Here is a 3,606-nt window from a genome sequence, read left to right on the forward strand (position 1 = left end):
ATACCCCCCTGAAAAATTCTAAAATCAAAATTGAGTCCATGAAGTGGCCGTAAACCAATAGAAAAAGTGATGGTAACTGTAAAAATAAGCTTATGGACTCTGACAATCGTCATTTCTTTCTCGATTTTTATCTCAATTTCATCCCAATTCTCGTTTTTTTTACAGGCGATGTGTTTATCGCATGCTTCCTCAATCTATCACAAATAGAGAACCAAATCGAATTTTTTCAATATAACAATTTTTTCCAATGTTCTATTTTAACGTGCGTCAATGTTTTATAATCGATTCTAGTATATTCCCGTTATGCACTGTAGACGAAAATTGATTTTCCATCAGTACCGAACATGGAATATAACAAGTTTCATTATATTTTTTTTCAAGCATTTTTTTTTGGAAATGTCTGTGACGCTTTAGTTTTTGTGCGCCATAAATGTGCGTGTTGCGCAAGACGGGCTATTAGTTCGTGAAACTGCTCCACACTGAGAAGACACTTTAATTATACCATAAAAAGAATAAAATCGAGAAAACTTACCAGATACCATTGTTCCTTGAATAGTGGATCCGTGAATAAATTTTGAAGTGGTGCACCTCGATTCCGTTGACGATGAAATGTCTGACGCTGTCGAGACGGTGAGTAGTCCTCGAATAACCCAGGATAGTCGCTACCAAAGCTGTAAGATCCAGGTACCTCGTAATCTCGCTTCTTCCGCTTCTTCTCATGCTGCTGTTGAAACCAGTGCACCTTGAAAAAAGCAACGGACATTAATAATCACTTGTCAACCGTCAATTTCTTCCAAATTAGCATCTTTCAATGATGATTAAACGAGATAATGAAGAGATATTGAAATTAAATGACGAGAAGTTCTGAATATTCATGGAGACGACCTATTTTTACTTTAATCCAACCATTATGGTAACTCATTTTTCATTGGATTTTACTTAGATATAACGCCGAGTCATGAACCATATAAAGAATCACTCCTTTAAATGAAAAGCGACGGAATTGGTGAAAATCAAGAATTAGAAACGTTAATAGCATGTAAACTGACAATCACATGTCTTCTGCAGTAGACGAGCGGTTACAAATTTGTTTAAGTATTTTAAGAGCATGTATTTGATGGTTTATTGGAAGACTGATACAAAATTCGGTTGCCACGATTCGCTAACTGTCACCGATAATGGCGCAGTTAAATTGGAAACCATTTAATATTCATCAGTAGTTACCGAACGATTCACTTGAATGTTGATGTGTTCGACCACCCGAATCATTAATTGATCTGAAAAATAGATTATTTGCTCATGACTAATCATGATTTGGAATAATATCAGAAAGTAGATTATATATTGTATCAGTACAGATTGGAAGGACCAAATTGCAGTTCATGAATAACTTTTTAAAGATTAGCCTTTGACAATTGATTCACACAAAAGAATCCAAAAGAATCAATGCTGAGACTGTTGTGAGTCTTGCGGTGACCAGAATCACCAGAGTCACTCTGAGTCAAGAGTCTGATTTTGATCGGATAAAATAGACCGATGAAAATTAATCAATATTAATTATTAATTTTTTTTTAATTTTTACTCGTGAGTGAGTTTGCTGGATGATCCTCGAGGGCGCCGACTTCACCTCGACGACCACCCAGCAAGCTACGCGATACAAACAAGTTCTAATCGCTCTGTAATAGTGCTCCTTTCAACCAGAGCGTGAGTACTACCGCAGTCCGCAATCATGATATTTAAGTAGTCGAAGGGACCCAAGGATGACAGCTTTTTGCATCTGACCAGCCACTATTAAGGCATGGCATCTGCAGGCTGCAATCACCCCATGTGTAGATACAAAAGACTGATTATTATCGTTATTATTATTATTATTCTGTAACGTCCCATTTTAATTTATATCTGATAATGGTTATCAAATAAATAGCGCAAAACTATGAATATTAGTTTCTTGTGCTTCGCACTCGTGATTTTTTAACCTGGAAAACTTAACGCACTCATTTGTTCGCAACGCACCTATTGGCAAATATTCCGATAATTCCAAACCTCTCGTGGTATTATAAGCGATAATTGCGTTAGGGGTGCGTAGATGAGAAACAATTAATAATAATAATCCTCCATAAAAGTGTAAATTATGATTTTTTTTTCACTATTTAAGATTATCATATACTGTAAGAGTTTAGTCAACCTTATCAATTTAGTTAATCAAGGTTTATTCTAGGCTAAACAATCAACCATGTTGCAAGGCTGGTTTTTCAAGCTTGAAAAGATGTTATCATTTCACAGCCTTAGACAGAGCTGATAAAACTATAAAGCTATATAAAGCCCTATTTGGTTTTAGCGAAAGATTAATCTGATATGAGAGATTACCTCTACCGGTAAGTTCGTTACTTTTGTCTATGTAACCTCGTTTGCGGCTTCCATTTCATCCTAATGCACCAAATCTAATAATCAAATTCGAAACATTGCATGCATCTTGGCTCATCTAAAATGAATCGTCTCTCAATCTGCCCTTCTTCCTCTCTCTGGTCATCTCGTCATCCACTAGATTTCTAATTTACGGGAAACTCGCAACCAATTACTTACTCACACCGCTTCTAGTTCATCCCGTAGTTCAATGAAACTACGGGAGATAAACCACCGAAAGTCCACCGATTAAACTAAATAATAACTGTGAGCGTACCATAATCCTCTTGCGCAAGGCTGCACAATATAATGACTTTAATATGAAACTGCAGTAAAACGGGAGTTTAATCAGAGAGGTAAAAAATGTTGTGGATATATTCCACTCTATGCAATTCATCGCGACATTCAATGATCAATTCATTAATATATTCGTGGCTCCAACGAGAAAAGAACATCCTCATTATGCCGTTGGTAGTCGGATATGTTTTAATACTATCGTAATTAGAAAGTATGTAGACAAAACTACCACAACCGGACTAGAAAAAAATCGAATGGTCGATTATTACGGGCGAACTACTAAGTGCTATATTTGTATTCCGATAATTGATATATTGTAAGTGGACGTCAATATTTCCCAAATTATTTCTGTCAGACGCTATGTATCACTTGTAAACATTACTAACGCCGCCCCGACCGCTCCGCGGCCGGGACGTTGATTCCTTTTTATTACGCTTTTTCCACTTCATTTTCTTCATTTCCTTCTTTTTTTCTCTAACCTTGATTATTCATCAATGTTCTCATGGTGATGAATGTTAAGATGAATCACAATAATATGTTTTCATCCGAAAAATAAGATGGCCTTTTTTATTTGAAGAAACGACGCTCTATTAGTTTTGCATCGTTCATGACCGGTCTACTTCGAGTTCGATTTTCTTCAATTCGATTCTCATCATTTTCGAGTTCGATTCGAGTTGGTTTCGAGTTATCGCATGTTCTCTCTTAAATCCTTATATAAAAAATCCTTATATAAAAAATACATGGATATCTCGAATTGACATTGAATATCGATAATCGTTCAACTGCGATAATCGAAAGCGACATCTCTACTATACATCGCATCGTCACCTCATCACACTATACTATACACACAACAACACAACATGTTCATCCCGAAGGTCAACGTCCCGGCCGCTTGCGGCCGGG

At 36.4% G+C, this 3,606-nt stretch overlaps 1 protein-coding gene across 1 annotated transcript in view; it reads right to left on the reverse strand.

Moving 5' to 3' along the window:
* Positions 1-3,606, reverse strand: part of Fur2 (furin-like protease 2) — a 57,444-nt gene that overhangs the window by 34,823 nt on the left and 19,015 nt on the right. Inside the window, exon 2 of the mRNA XM_011313803.1 lies at positions 533-742. Within this exon, the coding sequence (XP_011312105.1) occupies positions 533-742 (210 nt within the window). The remainder of the gene's footprint in view (positions 1-532; positions 743-3,606) is intronic.

Source organism: Fopius arisanus, unplaced genomic scaffold (assembly GCF_000806365.1).
Source record: "Fopius arisanus strain USDA-PBARC FA_bdor unplaced genomic scaffold, ASM80636v1 scaffold00130, whole genome shotgun sequence".
NCBI classification, from domain to species: Eukaryota; Metazoa; Arthropoda; class Insecta; order Hymenoptera; family Braconidae; genus Fopius; species Fopius arisanus.